General features: G+C 37.7%; 1 protein-coding gene across 1 annotated transcript in view; it reads right to left on the bottom strand.

Annotated features, from left to right (window-relative positions):
• SLC49A4 (solute carrier family 49 member 4) overlaps positions 1 to 26,352 on the bottom strand; it is a 141,904-nt gene that overhangs the window by 68,699 nt on the left and 46,853 nt on the right. Inside the window, exons 3-5 of the mRNA XM_072613790.1 lie at positions 22,534 to 22,799; positions 10,710 to 10,839; positions 4,224 to 4,332 (exon numbers count right to left, since the gene is read on the bottom strand). Coding sequence (XP_072469891.1) covers positions 4,224 to 4,332; positions 10,710 to 10,839; positions 22,534 to 22,799 — 505 coding nt within the window. The remainder of the gene's footprint in view (positions 1 to 4,223; positions 4,333 to 10,709; positions 10,840 to 22,533; positions 22,800 to 26,352) is intronic.

Below are 26,352 nucleotides of genomic sequence, written 5' to 3' on the forward strand. Positions count from 1 at the left end.
ACAATCACTGCCATAAATTTAAGATTTTATCCCCCCCACACCTACCCCCCACTACTCCCCTCCCTCCCCACGACTGCATACAGTTCTGTATAGGTTCTACATATACTTTCCTATTGAGTACATTTTCACTATAGTCATGCTATGTAGTCAAACTAAAATAAATGGAAGAAATCATATAACAAATCAAAACATGATACACAAAAACACACACACACACAAACATGATCTGCTACATTTTGCGAATGACTTCCATATTTCTTTCTCTGAGTGTGGAAGGCATTTTGCCTTAGAAAACCACCACTGGGATTTTATTTTTTTTAATAAGTTCTTGCGTTATTACGGAATTCCAAGTCTACCAGAAAAAACTCTCACACACTGTGGTCGTTGCTGTGCACAAAGTTCTCCTGGTTCTGCTCCTTGCACTCAGCATCAGATCATATAAGTCCTTCCAGGCCTGTCTGAACTCTTCTTGTTCATCATTTCTTATGGCACAATAGTACTCCATTACATTCACATACCATAATTTATTCAGCCATTCCCCAATTGATGGGCATCTCCTTGATTTCCAGTTTTTGGCAACTACAAAGAATGCTGCTATAAATATTTTTGTACATGTGGGACCCTTTCCCATTTTTATGATCTCTTGGGGATACAGTCCTAGTAGCGATATTGCTGGGTCAAAGAGTATGCACATTTTTGTAGCCCTTTGGGCATAGTTCCAAATTGTTCTCCAGAATGCTTGGATGAGCTCATAGCTCCACCAACAATGAATTAGTGTTCCAACTCTCCCACATCCTCTCCAGCATTTATCATTTTCTTGTTCTGTCAATCTTATAGGTGTGATGTGGTACCTCAGAGTTGTTTTGATTTGCATCTCTCTAATCAATAGTGATTTAGAGCATTTTTTCATATGATTATAGATATCTTTAATTTCTTCCTCTGAAAATTGCCTGTTCATATCCTTTTGACCATTTATCAATTGGGGAATAACCTGTATGGTTATACATTTGAGTCAGTTCTCTATATATTCTAGAAATGAGGCCTTTATCCCTGAGCTTAGCTGTAAAAATTCTTTCCCAATTTACTACATCCCTCCGAATTTTGGTTGTATTGGCTTTGGCTGTGCAAAAACTTTTCAGTTTAATGTAATCAAAATTATCCATCTTGCATTTCATAATGCTTTCTATCTCTTCCTTTAGTAAAAAATTCTTCCCTTCTCCATAAATCTGATAAATACACTATTCCTTGCTCCTCCAGTTTATTCATGGTATCAATCTTTATACCTAAATCATGTACCCATTTGGACTTTATTCTTGTATACGGTGTCAGGCATGGGTCTATGCCTAATTTCCGCCACATTGTTATCCAGTTTTCCCAGCAATTTTTGTCAAACAGTGAGTTCTTATCCCAGAAGCTGGGGTCCTTGGGTTTATCAAACAGGAGGTTGCTATATTCCTTGCCTACTGTGTCTTGAGTGACAAGTCTATTCCATTTGTCTACCTCTCTGTTTCTTAGCCAATACCAAGTGGTTTTGATAATTGCTGCTTTATAGTACAATTTGAGGTCTGATAGCGCTAGGCCAGCTTCCCAAGCATTTCTTTTCATTAGTCTCTTTAATATTCTGGACCTTTTGTTCTTCCAAATGAATTTTGATATTATTTTATCCAGCTCTAGAAAATAAATATCTGATAGTTTAATTGGTATGGCACTAAATAAGTAAATTAATTTAGGTAGAATTGTCATTTTTATTATATTAGCACGGCCTACCCATGAGCAACTGATGTTTTGGAATGGCTGAACAAATTAATGGTGTATGAATGTGATGTAATACTACTGTGCCATAAGAAATTATAAAAAGGAAGCTTTTGGTGAAACCTGGGAAGATCTGTATGAAATAGTGAAGAATAAAGTGAGCAGTACCAGTAGAACAATTTATAGAGTAACAATAATATTCAAAAACTTAAGAATTCTGATCAACCCAATGACAAGCCACAGATCAAAAGGAGCAATAATAAAAGATGCTGTCTCTTTCCCATTTTTATGATCTCTTTGGGACACAGCCCTAGAAGCGCTATTGCTGGGTCAAAGGGCATGCACATTTTTGTAGCCCTTTGGCCATAGTTCCAAATTGCTCTCCAGCATGCTTGGATCAGCTCACAGCTCCACCAACAATGAATTAGTGTTCCAGCTCTCCCACATCTTCTCCAACATTTATCATCTTCCTGTTCTGTCATGTTAGCCAGTTTGATAGGTATGAGGTGGTATCTCAGAGTTGTTTTGATTTGCATCTTTCTAATCAATAGTGATTCAGAGCATTTTTTTCATATGACTATAGATAGCTTTAATTTCTTCCTCTGAAAACTGCCTGTTCATATCCTTTGACCATTTATGAATTGGGGAGTGACTTGCATTCTTATAAATTTGACTCAGTTCTGTGTATGTTTTAGAAAAAAAGTCCCACATGTACAAAAATATTTATAGCAGTTCTCTTTCTGGTAGTCCAGAACTGGAAATCGAGGGGAATGTCCATCAATTGGGGAATGACTGAACAAGTTATGGTATATGAATGTAATGGAATAGTATTGTGCTCTAAGAAATGATGAACAGGAGGACTTCAGAGAGGCCTGCAAGGACTTACATGAACTGATGCTGAGTGAAAGGAGCAGAACCAGGAGAACACTGCACACAGTAATAGCCACAGTGTATGAGGACTGTTTCGAATAGACTTAGCCCTTCACAGCAATGCAAGGTCCTAAAACATTCCCAAAGGACTTGAGGCAAAATGCTATCCACATCCAGAGAAAGAACTGGCTATAGAATCAGAATGCAGAATGAAGCAGAATATTTTCTCTTGTGTTATGTTTTGTTTTTTCTCATGGTTTTTCCCCATTCATTTTAATTCTTCTATGTAACATGACTAATGTGAAAATGTGGTTAATAATTAGTAAGAATGTATGTGTAGAACCCATATAAGACTGCATGCTGTCTCAGGGAAGGAGAGGAGAGGGAGGGGAAGAAAATCTAAGAAGTATGGAAGTGATTGCAGAAAACTGAAAACAAATAAATTAATTTTAAAAAAAAGATGCTGTCTACTTCTGAGAGAGAGGTGATAGGCTCGGGAGGCAGAATAAGATGTATTTTTTGGACATGGCCAACATAAGAATTTGTTCTGTTTGACTATGTATGTATTTATTATGAGGATTTGTTTTTTCTTTTCTTCTTTTTTTAATGTAGAGAAGAAGAAAAAAATGGATTTTTCATTTTTTAAGAAAGAAAAAGTTTTAAGCATACAATGAGAAAATCAGAAAATCTAGGTTTGACTTACTAGCTATTGGGGTCCTGGAAAAGTGATCTAACTTCTGACTGTTTTTTCATCTTCAAAATAGTAATAATAATACTTTGTTAATAAACCCTACCCTATAGGGTTGTTAGAAGGATAAAAAGTATAGGGTATATTAATATTGAAAAACTGTAAAGTACTATAAAAATGCAAGGGATTATTTACTACCTCAATATATCTTCTCATATCCAACCAAAAAAAGTATTTTTTCTAATTTACCGTTTTTCTGTTCAACAGTACCATAATTTTCCCAGTCACCCTTGTTAGAAACCTCAGATTCCTACCATTCCCTCACTTCTTATATTTTTTCATTAAACCCTGTAAAAACAAGGTTCCTTTACAATGTCTGTTTCACCTGTGCTCTCCTTTAATTTTTTTTTTTTTTGCTACCACTACTTTGGTTCAGGTCCTTCTTAACAGAATATGAGAGTATAATGGATTTCCTTATTTCCACCATCTATGTCAGTTGGCCAGGTTAATTCTCCCAAAGTACAACTCCATAAAACCTGGGGTGAGAATCATCTATTGAAAACGAGGGTGGGGAAAAGAATCAACTAAATAAATAAATGAACTAGCTTCTTTTCCTAAAAAAAAAAAAAAAAACCCAACAAACTGTAAGTATCTTTATTATTACCCAAAGAACCAAGAAACAAGTAGTTGTTACTTTAACCAAAGGAATCAAATACATCTCAAAATGTTTTTATGTTGTTGTTGCATAAATTCTCTATATGAAGTTCTCAGCATGTATAAGGTTTTTTGTTTTTTCAAATGACAGTACGGCAGTAGTGGACAAGTTACTTGTTATTTTAGTTAGAATACTATTAATATTGCAAATCTTTATAGTTTTAAATACCTCTAAAATCTAAGAAAGAAAAATACTTACTTGGCTGACATGAACTGGTGTTAAAATTAAATCCAGAACTCCAGACCAGCCGGCAAATACACCTAAAGGTATGGCATAGGCTAATGCTATCATCAGAAACCTCAAATTGCTGTAAAACACACATAAAAGTTACATGTTATTATAAATGCAAAAAATAAAACCTGGAGTTCAGAATCAATGATTTGTTTTTTGATCATTTCAGCCATGCCTTATTGTTCATGATTCCATTAGGGCTGTTCTTGCCAAAGATACTAGAGTGATATGCCACTTCTTTCTCCAAATCATTTTACAAATGAGAAAACTGAGGCAAAAAGGGTTAAGTGACTTGCCCAGGGCCACATAGCTAGGAAGTACATGAGGCCTCATTTGAAGTTATGAAGATGAGTCTTCCTGACTCCAGGCCTGGCACTCTGTCCATTGCACCACCTAGCTGCCCAAGAATCTAAGGTACAAGTCAATTCTTCCCTGGGTCTTAGTTTCTTCATCTGTAAAATAAGAAGGTGGACTGGAAGGCTTCTAAGGTCCATTCCAGTCATAGATCTAAGATCCAATGCTTATAAAAAATACCAAGAGTTTGGAAAAAGCAAATAACCAGAGTTAGAAATAGAAAAAATTTGGCTAGTTAAAAAAAAAAAGCAAGCTCTTTTCTTATGAGATATTATGTTTTTATGAGATGTTGCTTTACTACTTTTCCTCTGTTAAATGAAGACTGAGATGATTCCTAAGATCTCTGTCAACTCTAAAATTTAGATTTTTTTTATTGAGTACAAGATAGAAAATAAAATGGAATGTTCAGACAAATGCATGTTTAATTTTCTAGTTATATATAATTCTAAGAACTGTAACTACATCATCTACATGGGTAGTACCTCAATCAAGATAGATAGCAACCACTATCAAAGTTAGTTCTGAAAGGCTATAGGTGAAAACTTCATCACCTTCTGGCCAACCTGGTATTGATCCTCTCTGAAAATAGATCAGTCCTCCAAGAAAGGACTTGCAGTGGGTTTCCAGATGCATACTCTGAGCTTCTACAAGAGGTAGCATGGGCAACAGCTTGTGCTCAATTGGCATAGCCTCAAGAATCCAGGAACACCTCCATGCCAACAGTGTGGCATGAGAGCAAGACCTGTACTAACAGGAGTTTTACAGAGCCATTATCAGACTCAGGGATCTTTATAATTACAACTGTATAAAATATAAGTATGCCCTTATACAGAGAACAAATGAGATACATTTCTAACTACAAAGTGAAATTCTGAATATCAATTTATTTTCTCATCAATTTCCACCATAGTATTATAAAAATATTTGTTTTTTTAAGAAAATAAAAGGTACCAACAACTCTATTTCTATTCAGGAGGTCTATATATCATCTACTTAATTTTCTTGGTGTGTGATAACCTATTTTTGAATACCTCTTCTTGTCCTTGAACTTAAATGTGAGAGAAATTAATATTATACTATTATATTAATAACTAATTATTGTGACCCACCCTTTCTCTTCTTATTTCTGTTAAAATCCACATCCTGAAAAGGTCAGTCAGCCTCTGAAGGTGATGCTGATGAGATTTGCTCCTAGCCTTGAAAGCCACATGCTAGTTAACTCTGGGCCAGACCCCATGCACCTGGGGCTACCTTTCTTAAATTAAAAGGCATATATTATTTGCATAGCTGTTTCTAAGGTAACAATAACAACAATAGTATTTATTAAATGCCTACTATGTGCCAGGTACTATGCTAAGAGAGAACTTTATAATTATTATCTCATCTGATCCTCACCACAGCTCTGGGAAGTAGGTGCTATTATTATCCCCATTTTACAGTTGAGAAAACCGAGGCAAACAGAGATTAAGTGACTTGCCCAGACTTACATATCTGGGTCTTCCTGACTCCAGGCCCAGTGTTCTACCCACTGCACTACCAGCTACTGTCAGAAAACAAGAGGTGGTGTTATAGTGGAAAGAGCATGGATCTGGCTCTGTCACAGGGTTATTGCGTGACCTGAAACAAATGACTTAATCTCAGTGGGTATTAGTTCCCTCAGCTTTAAAATGTGGAGCCAGATGACTCCTTTCAGTTCTAAGATTCTATGACTCTAAGGTAAAAAGACAAGAAGAAAAGAAGTGAGGAAGAAAATTTTGCAACTCTGACTTCTAAACTAATTCACTGCCTCAGAAAGCTGAAGTCTCCAGAGAAAGTGTCTTGGGTCGCCTCTGGTAAAATAGAGACCAACCCAGGATATGGAATGTTTTCTAAAGGGTAAAAGTTTTGCAGTTAAGAACTTTTAAACCAACTATTGGGGGTGGGAGTGGGGGAGATTAAATAAATGCATGAGAATGGGTCTTAAAATGCTTCTTGAGGCCCAAAGAAATAAAAGACACAGTGTATATAGGCCAAAGCCAGGACACAGAATGCTGCAGGCACTATCAGCCATGACTGGCATTTCAGGCTGGTTAGAAGAGTCCTATTGGGAAAAATACCAGGAAGTATAAGCGATATAATTAAAAAGAATATTAATAAAAACCTTTTTTTAAAAAAAATTAAGCCCATGAAGAGGCCAGAGAGAATGAATTTTTAAGGATTTAATTTTCATTATTAATAACTAGAGAAAGTTACTAAAGGAAGAGATAAAGCTATGTCATTTTAAATGTTCACTTATGTAAAATTTGAGAGACTATGACCAACATATTCAAAATTTTTACAAGGTTTAAAAGAGCAGATAAATTATCTGACACTTTTCTAAGGTGTTTAAATTTGAGTAAAATGTAGACCAGAAAAACGACAACTGTTAAGTTTCTGTCAGAATGCTGTCAAAAGAATATGTGGCTACAGGGTAATGCAAGCAGGAAGAAATCTGACAGACTATCAGAAGCAGAAAGGGTTCCACTCCCTTCCACAGAATCCCTGGCAGATGGTCCTCTGGCATCTACTTTAACAACTGCAGTGGCAGAGAGCTTAACAGATTCCGAGGCACCTTATTCCATTGTTGGACAGCTTGGCATAAAATATTTTGCTTTGTCAATTTTTATGTTGAGTCTTAATCTATCCCCCCTTGTAACTTTTACATATTGGTCCTAATTTTGTCCTCCCACACAAAAGGAACCTAAAGTAGTTCAGACTACTTTGCCACTTATTTCAAGGGCTCTGTCTATGGGAATATATATGATCAAGAAATATTTATGGGACAAAAAAAAAATCTCTACAGTAGGTAAAGGTCTACTTGATTGAAACAATCACAAACCAAGCCACAAACGTTTAATGATACTGGTCTACCTTAAGGTTTTCCCTTTACATCCTGCTTCTTAATCTGGGGACCATGGATAGTTTTCAGGGAATCTATGAACTTGGATAGGACAAAAAATTTCATTTTCACAAACATCTAATTGAAATTTAGAATTTCTTTCCATTTTAGCAGCACAGTAACTATTAGGCTTCACCAGACTGCCAAAAAAAGTTAAGAATTGATGTTTTAGAGCAATCTTCTAATGTGCGTGGGAAGATTCAAAGGGGAGCTCAACGCATCAAAAAGGGGAATTCAGGGAGAAAATCTAAAGTTCCCAATCCCTATCTTAGTCTAATGCTTTTCATGAGTTTCAGTGTTCAAAAAGAATTATCACCTGGTGGCCATCTTCTGCTGAAGAGCCTCTCTAAACTCAGCCAAGCTGGCTCCCAAAGACACCCGGTCTGTAACCAGGCTCATAATCAAAACACTGACAATTTTGGAACTTCTGTTTCATGGTCATTACTTAAAAGAAGAAAGTTCAGTCCAGGACCATCTTCATGCTATGTTGAGGCATTAGACTAGTACCAATTAATTAAATAAATAATACTCTAATAGTGTGATAACATAGATGTCAATACTTCCCAATTAAAACCAGGGAAGAGCTTATTACAGCAAAAAAAAAAAAAAACCGTCATGATTTAAAATGATACGTATTTAACTATGTCTGATGCTTTGTTTAAGTTTGGTTCAAAGAAAAATGATTTCTATCTGGTCCCTGCTCACTAGGACCTCATGAATTAGAAATGCAACAGAATAAAAGGTATTAGAGCACTGCTTTAAAACACAGAATAAAAACATTCAACCAATATACAAATGCACAGTAAGATCATAGAATCAGAAATTTAGAGCTGGAAGGAACCTTGAAGTTGAGTCCTCACTTTTTTATTTAAAACAAATTAGAGAAGCGAGGCCAAGAGATGAAGTGACAAGTTGCAGATCTGGGGATTTGGACCCAGGTCCTCTGCCTCTAAATGCCATGACCTTGTTACTGTACTGCACTGTCTCCCTATGATGACATCTGCATTATCATTTGAGATCATAGGTAAATGGGGGCAGCTAGGTGGTACAGTGGATAGAGCACCAGTGCAGGAGTCAGGAGGACCTGAGTTCAAATCTCCCCTCAGACACTTCACACCCACTAGCTGTGTGACCTTGGGCAAGTCACTTAACCCCAATTGCCTCATTCTGGGTCATCTCCAGTCTTCCTGATGAGTATCTGGTCACTGGATCCAGATGGCTCTGGAGAAGAAGTGAGGCTGGTGACCTGCACAGACCTCCCTCACTCAAAACAAAGTCAAGTGCAAGTCATGTCATCATTTCTCTGATGGCATGGTCTTCTTTGGCAACGAAGGATGAACACATACATAGGTAAAAGCATTTTAAAGGATAGAGAATAGAAGTAGTATAAAATGTGAGTGAAAATCAAGAGACCAGACTTGGGAGTGTTTTACGACTGGAAGCAAAGGAAAGTGGTCAATCAGTTCATGAAGGTGCTGTGAGTTAGACCAGAGGCTGGTGGGCTGGAGGTAGCAGGTTTTGAACACAAGGTCCTATGCTAAAGAAGATTTGGAGGCAGAAGTAGAGTAGGGAGAGAAAGGGGATTTTAAGCAGATGTGTTTGAGCTAAGCTGAAGAAGTGAACTAATATACGGTTAGTAAGAGAAGATGTGGGATGCAGGGAGGCTGTCAAGTGAAGGGCTTTAAAACCGAAGGTAAAATATTACAACTACAGCCACAAGACATGTGGGCATAGTGATCAACCTGGGCTTGTTGTGTTTGCTCTAATGTCTCAAGCAGGCTGGCCTGCTTGTGTGTGTATACACTGTACAGTCATTCATTAGGTAAAAACACAAGTTGATAGCTACAAAAACGGGGAAGAAATTACCTTCCTGGGTTGTAGTAAAAACAAGCTAGCAAGTACTTATGGTCGGGTTTCTCACTTATGCCATAGTGTGAATGAGGACGAGATCATGGATGTGACGGTTGCGTGGGCCAGTTACCTTTGCACAGAGCAGTAACTCACTTACAACACTAGGGACATCTTAACCATTGCCAGCCATTCACCAAATGTGTGTTTATGGATCACAAGGGGCAGACTGAAATGATGTACAAAAATTCACCACCACTAATAAACAATATAAAGTCTGTTTTCTTGAGTCAGAGTAAAAGATGATACAATATGGACCCAAAGAATTTAATTCTGTACTGTGAATACTTGGGATGATACAATTAAATTTAAGATATGGCAACAAACTGAGAACATAAAATCTTGGCACCTTGTTTTTGGCGTAAGTTTTTGGAAATTAACAGTAGGACAGCTATTAGTTATATACAGAGAGGGGCAGCTAGATGGTTCAGTGGATAGAGTGCTGGGCCTGGAGTCAGGAAGACCTGAGTTCAAATCCAGCTTAGATACTTAACTAGCTGTGTGACCCTGGGCAAGTCACTTAACATCTGTTTGCCTTAATCTGCTGGAGAAGGAAATGGCAAATCACTCCATTATCTTTGCCAAGAAAACTCATGCACTGGTGTGCTGTGGTTCATGGGATCATGAAGAGTTGGACACAACTGAACAACGAGCTATTAGCTATACATATTTAGTTTCTTTCCCTGTCACACTAAGCATGGGAAAATAGAACTGAAGCCAGAAAAGACCTCAGGGGCCATCTCATTTTCCTTACTCTATTTAGAGGTTAAATGAGTTGTTCAAGGTCACATAAGTTATTAATGGCAGAGCCAGGATTTGAACTCAGGTCTTATAACTCCAAATTCATAGCTTTTTCCAAGACATCATAATCACTAAAAAGAATTAAGTCTAGCAATACACAGAAGGGGAAAAACCACACTTGTGTAATTTTTAAAAAGTATATCAGAATATTTCCAGCGACAGTTTTATGTGTGGTTCAGAAGACCTCAACTTGAGGACTGTAAGTACTGCATGGCTATGATTTATTTTTCATATTATAGCAAAAAGCCAGTAAATAAATTATCTGAATTCTTAGAATAAGATTTTTCACACTAAATTTCTTTTCATTTTTGACTGAAGAAATCATCTAGATATTCAACCACTCACTTGCTTAACAATATTGCTTAAAGAGGGACTTTCCTAGATAATTTTCATATTTTAGACCCAGAAAACCTGGAAATGTCTTTTAAACTGCTAAATAAAATCATGAAATGACCTTAAGCATACCTACTTACCTTAAGAGCCTACAGAAACTCCGTCTGTAGCTTAGTCGCTGGCTTGCTGCAGCAACACTCGGGGGAAAGGGAGGCCGCGTTGGGAAATAGGCAATTGTTGCAAAAAACGTCAGGCATACAATTCCAAATTCTAAAAGACAGAGGAATAAAAGAGGAAGAACAATTAACTAGTCACCATGCAACAATTTTACATGTCAAATATAGCATTTATTATTGATTTCAAGCATCTATTAAGTGCTCATTACATACTTACTTATTGACCATGGGTGATAGGGCTTCAAAAAAATTATAGGCATGCTCCCTGTTCTAAAAGAACATGCACTCTAATTAACAATGGAAACATTAACAATGGAAAACCTGAAAAGGGCAAAAATTCAACTGGAAGGACTACTGCAGTGCCCTCAAAGTACCAGCACCATTTCCTCCCAACCAAAAACTTTTGTGTTCATAGCTTATTGTTCACTATCTTAGTGAGGTGTGTGCCTTCTTCTGGGATATTAGGCTGGGGAAGGAGAGGCAAAACCATTGCCAGAATCTGCTAAATCTTAGCCCTCATTACTACGCTAGGATTTCTGGTGCTCAAGAGACCTAAAGTTTACAGAGCTTTTTGCCTCCCTTCCACACCAGTTTAATTTTACTCAGTGGCTGTTTTGAACCCTCTTGCCTTACAGTGAATGTCAGTAACAATTTCTCTTCTAAACAACAACCCTGAGGCTCCTGCCCCTCCCAGCACGATTTATTTATTTATTTTTTCTTTCCTATTAAAGGGCCATCCCTGTGACTACTTTCTAAAGAAGTCTATTTCCTGAATGAGTATTACCTCACTTTAAGTGAGTACTTGACAAGGAATTAGCCTAAAAGACCAAAGTCGTCCACTGCATCCTGGGCAGTCTCCAGTCATCTCGATGAACATCTAGTCACTGGATCCAGATGGTTCAGGAGGACACAGTGAGGCTGGTGACCGTGCATATCCCTCCCTCACTCAAAACAAAGTCAAATACAAGTCATGTCATCATTTCTCTGATGTCATGGTCCTCTTTGAAAATGAAGGATGATCACAATTTTTTTTCTAGTTTCTTTCACACAAAGTACATTTTAAACATATTCAGGCAACTTATACTTTAAGTTGGAGGAGGTGCATTTCTTTGTGGTATGTTTTGCAAACTAAGAGTGTCTTCAATCTCTCTTTCTGAAGAGTTGTGGGTCTATATAAGTGCAGATCAGTCTTGGGCTGCTGCTACGACTAGGCAGCTAGGTGGCACAATGAATGGGCTCTGGATCTGAAGACAGGAAGACCTGAGTTCAAATCCAGCCTCAGACACTCGCTAGATATGTAACCTTGGGCAAAAGTCACTTAACTCTGTTTACCTCAGTTTCCTCATCTGTAAAATGAACTGGAGAAGGAAATGGCAAAGCACTCCAATATATGCCAAGAAAACCCCAAATGGGGTCTGACAAAAAGTCAGACATGACCAAAAAATGACTAAACTAAAAAAAAAAACAAACAACCAACAAGAACTACTACCATTACCACCACCCACCACCACCACTACTCCTACTACTCCTACTACTATCTAACATTCATATATATAGTTCACTATCTGCCAGGCACTAGGCTAAGAACTTTATAGATATTATCTCATTTGTTCCTCACAACTATGGGAGAGGCAGGTGCTATTATTATCCCCATTTTACCGAACAGGAAACTGAGGCAAACAGAGGCTTAAGTGACTTACTCAAAGTCACACATGTAGCAAGTGTCTGCAGCCAGATTTGAACACAGGTAGAGGAGTCTTCCTGAATCCAGGCCCGACACTCTATCCACTGCACCGCCTAAATGTCCTCATTAGCACTCTTCTCCTTTATTCTGTCTTGTCTCATATAGGTAGATTGCTACATTTCCCCCACTACTGAAAAGCAGAAATTAAGCCCCTCTTTGGGTGCCAGGTTTCCTGTTCACATGAGAAGTAGTACTTCCTTGCACTTTGGTTTACATGCTGGACATGACAGATTGGAGCATTAAAAATCTGTATAATATATGAGATAAAAATGTGGCAAAAACAAATAAAATATAGCAGTAAAAGGGAAATCAATGAGTCTGGGATAAATAGATTTTTTACCAGAATAAATTACATTACTAAGTTAATAAAAATTAAAATAGTGATTCAGCAAAAACACGAGGGCTTTACTTTCAACCATAAGATAACACTCTGAGGTATAAAGGATGCCTGTGACATTTGCAAAGATCTGGTAAACAGTGGAAGCTCTGAACAAACTAGGAGGGCATCTGAATAAGAAATTAAGTAACAGGATATGAAAATTAAGGTAATGTAGGCAGGCACGTTACAGAAAACTAACAACAACCCCCTCCCAATAACTATATCCTGCAAATCCCTGTAACATTTGGGGCCTATGAAATAATCCTATCTTCCCCTAGAGTATACAATGAGGGCGTTTCCTTTTCTAAAAATGTTTGGGTTATGCTTTTATAAAAAACTACTGCTGTCGCTTCCAAAGTGTGCTCTTTCCTTCAAATAAAACCCACTTTTGCATCAAAGACATCGGCCACAAATGGCAAAGCTGATCAAGGACATACCTTACATTCTGTGGTATAGCTTAATAAAGTCCTTGGTACGGTGGTGCAGGCCAAGTGTAATTCAGTCCAGCCAGCCAAAAGGACAGATTAGCATAAAACTGAACATCAAAGAGCTTAATCAAGGTATGGGTGCTGACAGGCCTCTCTACAGATATACTTTTTAGAAGTCTGTTGCTTTAGCAAGCATTTCTTACTGTCTAGTGCTCCTCCACATCTCCCGAGATGCTTTCTCATCAGGCTGCTAGAGTCAAGGTTAACGATTGCACTGATTTGAGTGCTAATGTCTTTTAGTGTTGTTTTTCTTTACAACCTTTCTGATCATCAAACACACTGTTCTCTTGGTTCTGCTTTCATTCACGCTAGCCTTCACAAGTTTCTCACTTGTTGCCTCTTTCAGAGCAATTGTTTTGTATTTCATTCATAAACCATAATCTGGCCCTTCTGCAATTTATGGGCACTTGCTTAATTTCCATTTTGCTGCTACAAAAAGTGTTTCCATAAATATCTCTTGTACTTAGGGCATCTTTCCCTTGGTCTCTCACCTCCTTGAGCACATGCCCAGCAGTGGTATCAATGAATGGGCACAGTTTGGTAACATTTATAGGAAAGTAACAAAGACATTTGCTTCAGCAAAATTATGACTTAAAGATTTAGAATCTAAAGCTACAGTACTATGGACTACTTTTACTAGAGTCCAGAATGGAGTTGTTTTTCTTTTTAAAAGCATGGTAACAGGTAAGGATGATTAATTTCTGATGGTGCTGAAGTAGAATAGAGTGAATGTACTCTGAAGGTCATGGTGTGCAGTTGAGTAAGAACAAAGATTCTTCATCATTTACATTTTCTAGACTTTTATAATGAGAGCTGGTACTCAAAATGATGGTAATGAAGCACTGTAAGATCTGACCATATCCTTGGAACAGAAGGACTAAATTATGTTACACACAGTACAAATATTTTATTCATAATATATTTATATTAATGTTTATTTATAATACATCATACTTTACTATATTCTGATTCTTTGAAAGCTGGTTATCCAAATATTTGATGACTTAACAGGGATATTTGGTTAACAGTTCGTTTCTTCACAACTTAGGATAGTTTATTCCATATGGAAAAAAAAATATCTCTGAACTTTTAAAAAGTTAGGTACAGTTAGAAATTTTAGAAATTATGTAACAGATAATTTAAAGGGTGATTACTTCTGTATTATAAGAACATTGTCCCTTCAGAAATGAATTGCCCTAATTAGGAACTCCTTATGGTTTAGCATATCTAAGTGTTTATTTACAGTTTATTAATTACTTGGCAGGGAAATTTAAGACTGAAATGTTAAGAATCACTGCTAACTGGATAATAATCAGAAATGAAATTAATTAAAGTATCTCAATAAATAACAGAAGTCAATGAGAAAATATTATTTATGAAAATTAATTTTACAAATGACAAGAGTTACAAGGAAAAGCACACAACAGAAGGAAAAGCACTGGAATGGAGTCAGTAGATCTGGGCTTCAATCATGGCTCTATACTAAATTATTATGGGATTCAAGGCAAGTCGATTACTTGCTCTGGCTCTCACTTTCCTTGGCTATAAAATAAAAGCCAGAAGGATCAGACTAGATCAGGGGTCCTTGTTTGTGGCATGGACTCCTTGACAAATCTGCTGAAGCCTACTGACTCCTTTTCAGAATGTTTTTAAATGCATGAAATAAAATATGTAGGATCAAAGGATATCAATCCTACTGAAATACAGTTAATAAATCTTTTATAAAAAGCTTATGATCTCAGTTTAAGAAACCCTGCACTAGATGACTGAGTTTCCAATTAACTTTTTAAAACGAAAATACTGTTCATAAAATGAGACAAACCTATACAACATTTAATTACAAAGAATCTTATTCAAGGGTGCAATTAGAAATGGACAATTTTGAATCTTGCACTTGAATGCCAAATAAACTCATTCTGATGCTTAGCTTTCCTTCCTTACTATTGTTCCCTTATCCACATATCAGATGATTTCAGAGTCTCTCATTTTAAAAGAATACAGTCAATTCTTGGTTATTTGCATTAAAGAAAGGAGGCAAGTGGCAAGGGTAATCTAAAATTTCAAAATGATTTTTAAAATAATTTGTATTTATCTTTGAAGTGTACACTGTTTAAAGATTTACTTTGATAATTATATATATTTAAATTAATATTAAGATTATTTAACACTGCCACAACACACCAAATGACAGATGAAATCTGGAAATATGGTTGTGATACGAAGCTAGTCCGTGATTACAGATGGCCAAACTACAAACTATACCTTTCATGTTCCAATAATCAAGAAGTGACTTCTCAAGTTCTAGTTTAAAAACTGGATCTAAACCAAAGATCTGTCACTGCTGTTGCCGTATGGAGAGTGGAAAGCAGACAGAGCTGTGCTTGGAGTCAGAGTCCTGACTTCTAATTCTGCCACACTTGTGAGCTACGTGTGTGACCCAGGCAAGTTGCTCAGGATTGTTGTGAAGATCAAATGTGATAATATATAAAGCATTATATCAAAGAGAGCTACTAGGAGTAAGCACCCCCACTAGGATTTCTATGATGTGTCATTCTTACTACTTACAAATTATATCAAATATGACAATAAAACAACTTCATGCGTATTTTAAGAACTTGACTAGGTTTGCAAGTTTGTTTAGTTACTTGAAACCTTCTGTGTTTATTTCTTCTTGCCTCTTATGAGAGAGTGGCAGAGGAGACAGCGAATCAGATGTGCTGTCGCATGACCCAGGTTTGGGTGTGCTACTTATTAATGAGGGACTTCAGGGACTTCCTTTCTGTTCTCTCATGCCCAAGATTCCACAGGTTTTTGTGCAACTCAACTGAGAAAACAACTGGGAAAAGGCTTTGCACCTGTAATGCACTAGAGAAATACACAGTGCTTCACATAGATTAGGAAAGCAATTTCCTTAATTCAACTTACAGGTAAGTATGGTTATGTAAGTTACTTCCCTATACCCCAGGGTGGCTCTCTGGGAGGAAAGGGAAAGTGAGAAGAAAGGAATATAGAGGAAAATCTAGGCAATGCAGAAGAAAAAAAATCAAAGAAAAAACAAAAAAACTTAAAATAAAAGGTAAATGAGCAGGAAAAAACAGAAAACAGAAAATAACATATCAAGTTCATAGATGATTATCTGATGACTATTCTAATTAATGTTTTGTTTAACAAAGAAATCATGGATATACAAAAATCTAAACTTAATACACACTCTTCACCCCTCAAGAGAAACAGGTAGGAAGAAAATCTTGAAAATCTAGCAAGTCAGAGTGATGCATGGCAAGAAAACTAACTCTGACATTCTACAACTGAAAACATCCAGGCCTTGCACATTTCTCTCTGGCAATGTGTTCTAGATTACCTTCTCTGGATTCTGACCCTAGTGCTCTAGTCTAGATGAGGAGGCCTGAATGCATAAAGGTTTCTGTGCTGTACAACAAAGCACCGACCTTATTGCTTTCTTTGGGCTCTTCTTTTATTTGGTCTTGTGATTTTCTCAGCACTGCCAATTCTTGCTTAATGTCTTTGAATGTGTGCTTATTCACTGGAGTCCACCTTGAGGGACAGGCCTGCATTGTTTCTTTTTACATTACCATTGTTTCTGTTACTGTAGAGGAACTGACTGCTCTATAGTACTATAAAATTTTATCACTACCACACTTTGCCATTTAAAAAATTCTTGTTTGGTTTTTCTTGTACGTTTTTTAGCTGCTTCTCTTCTCTTAGGTATTTTTGTTGCTGTTTGTGTGAGGTCTAAGGAGTCAAGCTCCCCCTCACTCCAACCCTTGGAATCAAGCTGGTAATACATTTTTACTGACACATACTCTACCAAAGCACTGTGCTAGAGACCGATCACCCCTGGTTTCTCTCTTTTTGAGTAAAACAACTTCATTTTGTGCAATGGCTTCACAATGCATCCTTCATCCTGGTCGTCACCTTGCATATATTGGTGGAGTTGGTTTTATTGTGCATCTAGATGCAATAAGAAACATAATTTCAGAGGACAGTTGGTCATCTTGTATTGCAGTGCTCATGATAAGCAATTGCAAAAATGTGGCCATCAAAATAACTGAAGCTTATACAACTACATCTGTTGCAGAGGATTAGAAGGTAGAAAAATTTTTTGTACTTAATAAAGCCCTCTAAATGAAATCAACTTATACCTTAACACTCTGTGACTTCTACGCAAAGGTGAACATCAGAAGGATAACAAAAATATATTGAAAATATGATTCAAGAATAAAATGAAAGAGGCTAAAAAGGCTTGGGGCTACACAGAAGCCTCATGCCTATATATGATGAATATTTCCTTTGAGAAAAGAGCTGGAAGATTAAATATGCTGGAACACAAAATAATGTTTAAAAAAATGGGCATTTTTACCAGATAATAAAACTCATTATTAACACTGTGCCTATTCCCAAATCACCAATACAGTTGAACCACTGATGTGTTAGAACAAAGATCAACATTAATAAAAAAAGAACAAAAAAATGAGAAAAAGATATAGTGTACAATTAAAACCACTCCAATCAGATCTATTTAAACAAGTTGTTTACATCCAAAAATGACAAATGGATAGAATACACATCTCAATAGCTGTGTCACAATTACATCAGTAATGTCACTGCTACTGGAAAAGGTGTGTCAATATATTCTCCTATGGGTTCACTTGACAGTTCTGTGCTTTTTCAAAAGAAAAAATCCTTTTCCTGGCCACTGCTCCCCTAAAAGTCTTGTCTCCCCCCCTCAGAAGGTTTACCAAGAGTATGGGTTCTCTTAAATTTTTAATATGTATTCCCATGCTTAGAAGTACTTGGCACAGAGGAAGCACTAAATAAATGCTTTTCATTTGTTCATGTCCTAAAGATGTTTGACCAATGTAACTAAAACACTACAAGAAGTAGAAGAAAAACTAAGTTTTAAGAAAGTCTGGCATGAAACAAACTAGGAAAAGACATCCCAAGGGTATTTAAAGACAAAATAGTAGAACAATAACTGATGAAAAATAGAACCAATCTATCAAAATATTTGTAAAAAACACACTGGTGTTATTGTTGCTGTTTGTCCTTTGCTCTGGAAGAGGATCATGGTATCAGGGAGGTGATGCCAAGACATGCAAGTGAATTGGATTTGAATGAGGGAGGGTTGTGCGAAGTCACCAGTCTCACTTTCTCCTACAGAATCATCTGGGTCCAGTGGCCAGATACAGATCAGGCCCTAGATGCAGTGGGGAACCTTGGCCTTTTTAAGCTAAGGTCTTTCGTAAGTCTCAGTCTGACTGCCCATTCAGTGATTAAGGCTAGGTAAGAAATGAAACAGAGAATGGCCTAGTCAAAAAAAAAAAAAATCAATCTAGGAGAAAACCCTCAGGGTTCTAGCCAAAACAGAATCCCCTCATTACGAAAATGAGAAAACAGTCTGAGAAGTAAGTAATCTACTCTTGGCTACATGGTTAGTAAGGGCTATCTCCAATGATCCTGCTATAGATACTGCCACCAAACCCAGATGGATCTGGAAGAGAAAGTGAGGCTGGTGACCTTGCACAGCTCTTCCTTAAAATTAATTCACTTGCAGGTCATGGCATCACCTCGCTGATGTCATGCTCCTCCGCAAGAACGAAGGACAAACAACAACCTCTGTGAGCAGTAGTGGGAGCTGTCCCACTGGTGACCCATCTGGAACTAGCCAGTTGGGCAATACAGCTCTTCCTTCCTTTCTTCTTTCCCTTCCCTTCTCTCCATCCACATAGAGTATCATACCCTTACCTTTGGGTGCTCTGCCCGAAGGAATTTTGACCACTGAAACCTCACAAGATAAAACACTTATCACCGTCAAGGACAGGAGAGCTAGTTAGACTCTAACATCACAGTCTTGCACATGGTGAATAAATGGCACTGAAGAAAGCCAAGATAAGTGGATTAAGATGGAGTACGTAGCTGGACTACACCAAGTGTACACAGAGGAAGTTCATGCTGGAGGTGACACGATTTTGTGCATATGCAGGGATAAGTTCTTAAGGTACATGAGAGAAGAAACGATATGAAAGACATGGGGAAAATATCTCAGACCTTATTCCTATGAAAATAAAAATAAGAAGAAGAGTGACAGAGAATAATCACTATTAATCTATATGTTTACCTTCACAACTCTAAAACATTTTTAAATAAACATCAGGAATCACTGGGGAAGGTTTTTGTAACTGATATTCCAGAGCAGATCACATCTTTACCATTACACAACTGACTGAAAGGATAAGAGAATATACAAGATCCTCCAGTCCTTATTGTTTATTGAATATTAAAAAAAATTTGAGTCAGCAGAGGAAAATGCAGTCTCAACAACAAAGTGTTTCCTACATGTCAAAATACTGTAAGAATAACTGAAAGATGGGAGATAATTTTGTTCACTACCCTCTGATTAATAATATTGAATGAAGCATAAAAGAGGAAAATGTAGGCTCCAGAAATGTCTGCTGCCACAAGTTTCCTCCTACTCCATTCATGATCCACTCAGCCATCACTGTGATTTTCTTAAAGCACAAGTCTGACCATGTCGTCCTTCTACTCAACAAACTCCAGTGGCTTCTTATCACCTTCAGGATCAAATACAAAATCCTGTTTGCTATTCAAGTCCTTCACAACCTTCCTGCATCTTTTCAGTCTCCTTATGCCTTGTACTCCTCCAAAATACTCTGATCCAGTGACACTGGTCTCCTTGAAGTTCCCCAAATATGACACTTATCTCTTGGCTCTAGGCATTTACTCTGGCTGTGCCCCATCCTTCTGATGATCTTCCTCTTCCTATCTGTCTCCTGGCTCCCTTCAAGTCTCAGATAAAAATCACACTCAATCCCAATTCCCAATCCCTTTTCAACTCTAATATCTTCTCTTTTATTTTCTATTTATCCTATATATAGCTTGTGTGTACATAACTGTTTGCACATTATCTCTCCCACTGAATTGTGAACTGGAAGGCAAGGGACTGTATCAGCAGCACTTAACAAAGTGACTGTTAAATAGTGAGTACTTAATAAATGCTTAGTGACTGACTACCTCCTTGCTGCCTATAAAAATGCCATGACTCCTCTATCCTCAAGAAACCCTCACTTGATCCAACCATTCCCTCTAGGTTAGCATCCTGTAATGGCTAAACTCCTAGAAAAAGCTGTCTGTAAATGTTGCCTTCACTTCCTTTCACTTCAGATTCTTCTACACCCTCTGCCTTCTGATCTCAAATGGAACTGCTCTCTCCAAGTCAACAATGATCTCTTAATTGTTAAATCTCTTGACCTTTTCTCGATCCTCATACTTCTTGACTGCTTTGCAGCCTCTAACACTAATTGTTTGAATGTTTTTTTCTTTCAGTTCCCTTTTCTCTATCTTTATCCAAGTCCCACCTGTTTAGCACAAGTATCTCCCAAGGCTCTGTCTTCCATTCTCTTCTCTTCTCCTCCTGAGGCATCTTTTGTCTCAACTCTTACCCAGTCATTAGTCACTGAATGGGCATGGCCTCAGACAAATTGAAATCAAGGAAAGACCTTAATTTAGAAAAGCCAAAGTCACCCGCTGCATCCTGGGCCATTGCCAGTTGTCTTGATCTTTATTTTGCCACTGAACTTTGATGACCCTGGAAGAGAGAGTGAGGCTGAAGCCTCTGAAAAGCTCTGTCCCACTTATATCCAATTCAAGACATTAACCTCATAATGTCATTGGTCCTGAAGGACAAACAACAATTATTTTGCTTGGTGATCTCACTAGATACCAATGGATTAAATTATAACATATCTTAATGACAGATGATTCTCAGATCTATTTATTCAGCCCCAACCCATCTCCTGATTTCCAACATGAAATCATCAACTGTCTATTGGCATCCCAAATTACATGTGGCAAGGACATATTAAACTCAACATGTACAAAATAAAACTTATTATTTTTCTTCTCCAAAACTTTCCCTCTTCTCAATCTCCCTATTACTATCAAGGTACCACCAGCCTCCCAGTCACCTGTCAGGATCACCACAGAGGTGTCACTCATGACTTCTTACTCTCACTTCCCCAACAGATACAATATGCTGCCAAGCTCTACTGATTCTACCTTCACAACACCTCTCCAATATGACGGCTTCTCTCTTCTGACACAGCGGCCACTCTAGTGTAGGTCCTCATCACCCCAAGCCTTGACTATTGCAGTAGTCTGCTGGTAGATCTGCCTGCCACAAGTTGCTCCCCACTCCAGTCCATCTTCCACTCATCTATCAAAGTGACTTTTCTAAAGGTCTAACCATGTCACTCTCCTATTTAATAAACTCCAGTAGCTCCCTATTACCTCCAGAATCAAATATAAAATCCTTTTTGACTTTTAAAGCCCTTTGCCTCCTGACCCTCAGCCACCTTTCCAGTCTTCTCACACTTGATTCTCCTCCACATTCTGTGACCCAGCAACACTGGCCTTCTTGCTGAAGCTGAAGCTCCTCATCTCTCTTTGTTGGTTGACCCCCATAGGGAATGCTTTCCCTTCTTATCACCTCCTTCCAGCTTCCTTCAAGTTCCAGCTCCAATCTTACCATTGGCAATGTCTTTCCCAGTCCCCCTTAATGCTAGTGCCTTCCTTTTAAGACTGCCTCCAATTTGTTGTGTATACAGCTGGTAAATATGTAGTTGTTTACATGTCTCCCCCATGAGAACGTGAACCCCTTGTGAGTATGGCTGTTTTTGCTGGTCATGTGCTTAATAAGTGCTTACTGACCCTGCCTAGAGCTCTCATTTCATTGGTGTACTGAGTTCCATATCATCAACTCTTCCTCAGAGCACTGCCTGGGGACACCAAGAAGTTAAATGACTTTCCTAATCAAACTCAGATATTTCTGACTCCAAGGCTGATCACTATTCCAAGCTGCCCCTTCTGGTTTACACATAGTGGTGATTGTTGATTATGGTGATTTTAGTTTCAAGAGTTGGTAAGACATTCAAGAGGACCCCACACTCTGATCCCCAGGTTTGCAAGGGACATCAGTTAATAAGTAAAACTGAAGAAAGGGGGGGAAATGATGGAATGTCCATCCATGTAGCAATAATATGCTTTAACAGTGAAAATTTTCTGCAAATGCTTAGGAAAAATCTAATATGATGACTGAGGTGAAGGAATGTAATGAGAAAGAAGAAAACTTAAAAATACCTGCATATAATACCATCTCTATACGATCCTTAATATGGATGCTGCTACTTTCTGAGGTGAGTAGATGTGATGTTTCATTAGGAGCTGGAACAATAAGAGGTCCAACTAGGAACGCACAAGCTCCACCGAGGTAACTGAGCATGGAAGCAATTGCTGTAGCAGTAGCTCGTTCGTCTGCAGAAAACCATGTAGTGGACAGGAAAGGAGCGGCGTTCATTACAGTCGGGCCTGCTAATCCATTGAGCAGCTGTCCTCCATGGATCAGTCTGGAAATGGTGGGAGAGGGAAGGAGGAGAATGAGAAATAAGTGACACAGACCTGATGTAGACATTAGCTCTATCTTTGGACATATGAAGTGGCACCTTCAGATGGGGAAAAGCATTTCTTAAGAAATGATGGTTTAAATATACAAAAAGAAGAGTTAGTGAATCTGAAAAGGGTTTCTCTGGGAAGGTCACCTTCCTGTTTACCTAAGCCTGGTCCTGTCCTCTCTGTGTGGAAGCAGTCTCTTACATCATGGATTCTCCCGGTTAGGTAGAGTTCAGTGGTTACTGAGGCAAGCCTGTATGAACTCTTCTGGATGGTATACGCAACAAATGATCATCTGGCTACTACCTTTTGAGGAAAGCCCATTCTGTTTCTGGAAAGCTCTAACTATTAGAAAACTTTTTCTTCACACCGTTCTTCACACTTAGTGGCCTAAATATAACTCTAAGAATTGACTGAACCTACTCTCCCTGATACTACTTCTTCCTCTGAGGCCCAGCTTTAGAATAAGCCTGTTTTATCCTACATGACAGACCATCAATAACTGAAGACATCTGCTCTGGGTGTCCCCACTGCCCTAACCACCAGGTTTTCTCCAAGCTACTTTCTTACCCTATTTCTTCAAATAATCTTCATTATGACACATTTTTCCAGTATTCATACTTTCTGGCAGTACTCCAGTTTATCAACATCTTTCTTGGTATGTGTTGCCTAAAGCTGCATATATAATACTCTACATGTGGCCTGACAAGAGCAGAGTACTGGATCTGATACCAATGTTTTAGTTGTTGGAATGGGATTTGGACTATAAGAGCTCACTGGATATTGAGGAATATTTTCCCTGTTATTTTTTAAAATTAATTTTTGAAACCTTTTGTTTTTATGCCATCTAAACTTCTTCCTCTATCTCTTCTTTTCCCAAAAAGCCATTCTACACAGCAAAGAATTTTTTTAAAGTAAAGAAAGAGGAAGAGAAAAAAAACATAACCAAGAAGCATATTGAAAACAATCTGGAAGTATATGTAATTTTCCACATTGAGGGATCTCTTCCCCATGTTTGCAAAGGAATGTCTTATTTTTAAATTTTTATCAACCTTTTATTTTTTTACATTAATTTCATTCTTTACCATCTCTAGGGCCATATCTTATAATAGAGTAAAACATAAACAACAACAAAGAACAATTCAGAAGAAGTCAACCAGGGTTGACTGGTGAACAAACTTGACTATCAAACAAGTTTGACAAGTATGACATATTTCATAGCTTGGCTTCCCCCACTGTTACAAAGAAAAGAGTGGTATTCGTTTGTATCTCTTCACCAGAATTAAGCTTGGTTGTTATAATGACACAGTACTTAGTTTCCATTTTTTGTTATTTTCTTCTATTTGCATTGTTGTAGTTTTTGCATAGATCATATATTTCCTTGGTTCTATTCACTTCACCTTGTATCAGTTCAAATAACTCTTCCCCTGCTTTTCCATATTCTTCATATTCATTATTTTGTACAACATAATATTCCATTATAATCACATGCCACAGTTTGTTCAGTCATTCCCCAATCAAGGGAAATCTACTATATTTCCAGTTCTCTAAACAAAAATTACCACAACAAACAACTCCAATCAGACCTATTTAAACAAGCTGTTTATAAAAAAAAAAAACAACAGATAGAAGAATGAGCATCTCAACAGTTGAGTTGGAATCAGATCAATACCTATCTTTGCTACAGGAAAATGTATATTTTTAAAACTTTGTTATTGGTGTATAAGAGATTCCCTTCCTGTCTCTGATCTCTTTGGCATATACCTACCCTGTACTGGCATCTTGTTAGCAAAATTCCAAATTGCTTTCCAGAATAGTTGAACCAATTCATAATTCCAAATGTATATTAATATAGGGATCTTTACTAGGATTCACTAGATAGTGCAGTGAATAGAATGCTGGGCCTGAAGGAAGGAAACCATTTTTGTCAGTTCAAATCTGGTCACACTAGTTGTGTGACCCTAGGCAAGTCACTTAACCTGGTTTGTCTCAGTTTCCTATCTGTTAAATGAGATGAAGAAGGAAATGGCAAATCTTTCAAGTCAAGGGTCACAGAGAGAAGGACATGACTGAAATAAACAAATAACATGTAATATAAAGAAATCTGACTTTAAGGCTAACTAAAGAACATCTGAAGTATATATCATATAGATAGCATGAGATGATGATTAGCTGGAAGAATCTGACCCTAAAAATGAAAAACCAGATTTGACGGAAAGCAGGAAAAAAGGGTAAAGAGCAAAGGAAAGGATAAAAGCATAAATATGTTTGCGTTGGGGAGGCAGGAGGGCAGGGAGGGAAGGGGCAGGGAATGGGGGACAACAGTGCTTAATATCATATAAGATCTTGTAAATATGAATGAGGTTGAGCTGCACTTGGAGAATTCACCAACCCAGTCTCAGTTACTGTGCTGTACATAGGGTGGAAGATAAAGTTATATCATATATTTACATCCTAATGTGTCCAAGTTACTCTGTGTTTTTCCCCGTGGTCACAGAAGGAAGAAGCAGCTAATATCAGCCTACCCCAACATCTGTAGAAGTGAAGAATCTGGAAAAACAATGGCAACAACTAAATTCAAGAAATTGGAAGAGTAGACTCTTAGACCCAGCTGCATGACTTCAGCCCTCTAAGAGAGTGAATCTTTGTCACTATATAGTGCACAAATCACTGTGGTAGGCATGTTTATTTCTTGTAGTTTTTACAGACTATTCAAAGACATCTTCTAGGGGGTAGGGGGAGGTACTGTAGATTTAAAGCTATATTTTGATCTTTGTATTTTTTTCAAAAAGCAAATACCATAGAAGGTTTGGCTTCCAATCCTGGATCCACAAAGTACACCTGCTTAATCTTGGGCAAGTGACTTCATCCCTCTGGGCTTCAGTTCCTCATCTGTGAAATGAATAGCTGGACTCAATGGTTTCTTAAGTCCTTTTCAACTTTAAATCTATGATGCAATGAACCTCACTGCCTACGTACCACATAGCCACCTAACAAGGCTGATTACAAGAACGAATCAATAGATACTTAACAAGCACCTACTAGGTAAGAATCCAGTTTTTTGCAAAGTCTTTCTCAGTTCTCTCTTCTTAAGATCCCAGGCATATACCTTTCTCTCTTGATACTCCCTGGTGAAGGCCCTCATCACTTCACTCTCTTTCTGATTGGTCTTCCTGACTCAAATCTCTTTCCACTGTACTCCATCCTCCATCTAGCCATCAAAATGATATTCTTAAAGCAAAAATCTAATCATGGCACATTTTCTCCCTCTCCAATAAACTCCAATGATTCCCTATTTCCTCCAGAATCAAATATAAAAATTCTGTGTTTGACTTTTAAAGCTTTTTACCACCTGGCTCCTTCTTATCTTTCCAGTCTTCATATGTTTTACTCTTTCTCCACATATCTATATTTCAATGATACTGGCCTCCTAGCTGTTCAAACAAGAGAGATGTTTCATTCTCCCAACTCTGTGCATTGTCACTGGCTGCCTCCATGGCCAGGATGTTC

The sequence above is a fragment of the Notamacropus eugenii genome, chromosome 5 (genome assembly GCF_028372415.1).
Source record: "Notamacropus eugenii isolate mMacEug1 chromosome 5, mMacEug1.pri_v2, whole genome shotgun sequence".
Taxonomy (NCBI): Eukaryota; Metazoa; Chordata; class Mammalia; order Diprotodontia; family Macropodidae; genus Notamacropus; species Notamacropus eugenii.